The sequence below is a fragment of the Hordeum vulgare genome, chromosome 5H, assembly GCF_904849725.1.
Source record: "Hordeum vulgare subsp. vulgare chromosome 5H, MorexV3_pseudomolecules_assembly, whole genome shotgun sequence".
NCBI classification, from domain to species: Eukaryota; Viridiplantae; Streptophyta; class Magnoliopsida; order Poales; family Poaceae; genus Hordeum; species Hordeum vulgare.
In genome coordinates this window covers 502,383,023-502,384,982 of record NC_058522.1, presented here as the reverse complement: position 1 = coordinate 502,384,982, position 1,960 = coordinate 502,383,023, and the positions used below count along the sequence as shown (strand labels likewise).

The window sequence follows — 1,960 nt, the reverse complement described above, 5'->3', positions numbered from 1 at the left end:
AAGTGGGTGGTATGGTTGTGTAGCGCGGATGGCCCTATTTACGGATATGTGTGGCATGTGTAAGGCTTTTTGTGTCTCATGTGTCACTTATGAGACATGATGATTTGTCTTTGTGCTCGACACGTGTGTGAAAGGTGGCGTCGCTGGTACAATTATGTGTTACTGGGACGTGGCTAGTTGCCTCTGTGCATGATGGACACGTCTGTCAAAGCTCGTGACACTGGCCTATGTTGCTTTTTGTTGCCGCTTTGGGCGGGTAGGTGAGGATGGGGGGTGTCATGGGTTGTTGCCTTATGCCACCAGACATTATGCTCGTCTGCATATGCCATCAACACCATTCGTACAAAAAGAAAGAAAACATATGCCAACATGGAAAGGGCCCCACGAACAAAGAGCGACGTGGCAAAGCACACAACACCTTCTCTTATATGAATTATACTTTAACTTTGGAGGAAACGCGGTTAATTTCTAGAGCAACAAAGAGTATCATTTACAGTGAAAGAGGAAGCCATTCAATTACGGAAATGTTTATTATCATATTGGTTATACTACAACCAACCCACACACAAGGGCGGCAAAGCACACAACACCTTGTTGTCATATCGATTATACTACAATTTTAGATATGTTTTTTTCAAATTTCAACACAATGAACACACTTTGAGCAGACAATGAACAACGATGTTGAACTTAAGAAATCGTGAACATGGATGGATGATTCAATATCATATCACAAGGAGCACACTTAAAGCAAACGATGAACTATGATGTTAAGCTTAGGAAATCGTCAACATGGATGGATGATTTGGTATCATACCGAAGAAACTAGAGCAGCAAGAAGAAGATCATTCACATTGAAGCTAGAAAGCTAGCCAGTACGTTGCGAAGTAATTTTAATTTATAATTTTATTAAAATACATGTAGATGTGAGATAAGTATTAAACATTTAAGTCTTATATCACTTTTATTTATTTACACCATGGCTCACTTCCGTATTACAAACATGCCGGCAGATTCAAAGAATCTGGACACCATGCATGACCATGGCCACCTAGCTAATTCCCTTGGACGGTACGGTATTAGTACAAGTCTACAAGACTAGAACCGGTTGATGTACATGAAAGCTAGCGGTTGAATTTATGGCCGGCGGAAGAGGTGCTCCTCGCCGGTTTTGTGGTCGACGTGCCGGATCCAACGGCTCGACGCGCTCCGGTGGCGCCGGAACTGTAGGCTCGGCCCCTTGCCCACGCCAACGTGGAGGACCTCGACGCCCTTGTCGACCGGCAGGTACACGGACCGCACTACCCTCGTCCCTGCCGCCATGGACGCTTCGAGCGCCTTCGTGCCAGGCCGCCTCCCGTCGCCGTGGCGCACCACCACCATCCCTCTCGGCCCAGGCCTGGCCGCCGCCAGCACGGCCGCCGCGTCCCGCCTCCGCGCGTCGACCACCAAGAAGTCCACGCCCTCCAGCTCCGCCATGGCCCCGTCCGCGTCCTTGTCCGGTAGCACGTGGGCGTAGCGGCCTCCCGTTCGCCCGGCGGCGGCGGCGAGGGCGAGGCTCATGGTGGCCGAGTCGGGAGCCGAGACCTCCGGCGCCTCGACGACGAGCTGCGCGTTCCATCCCCCGACCATTGCGGAGACGAGCTCGGCGACGCCCGCCGACCCCGCGGGGCCGTGCTCGGAGTCTGACAGCGCGCTTACGCCGGCGATGAAGGCCTGCGACGCGGTCTCCGGGCACCACACGAGCTTCATCTCGGCCTCTCTTTCTCTCTGTGCGAAGAAAGGAATACTTTGGGAGAAAGCGAACTAGCTAGCTAGGGAAGAAAGCGGTGGTGCACGGCTGGTGGTGCACTGGAGATATATATGTGCTCCCGATCGATAAGCGTTGACAAGCGCAGATCGATCGGGGGAGCGGGGCTGGGTGCGGTGGATTGGAAAGCACAGAACACGTTTCGGGTTT

The 1,960-nt window shown here is 52.1% G+C and overlaps 1 protein-coding gene across 1 annotated transcript; it reads right to left on the bottom strand.

Moving 5' to 3' along the window:
* Positions 1 to 890: 890 nt before the first annotated feature.
* LOC123397630 lies at positions 891 to 1,960 on the bottom strand. The gene has a single exon (XM_045092165.1). It carries the CDS (start codon positions 1,750 to 1,752, stop codon positions 1,138 to 1,140), a length of 615 nt encoding a protein of 204 aa, XP_044948100.1. The 5' UTR covers positions 1,753 to 1,960; the 3' UTR covers positions 891 to 1,137.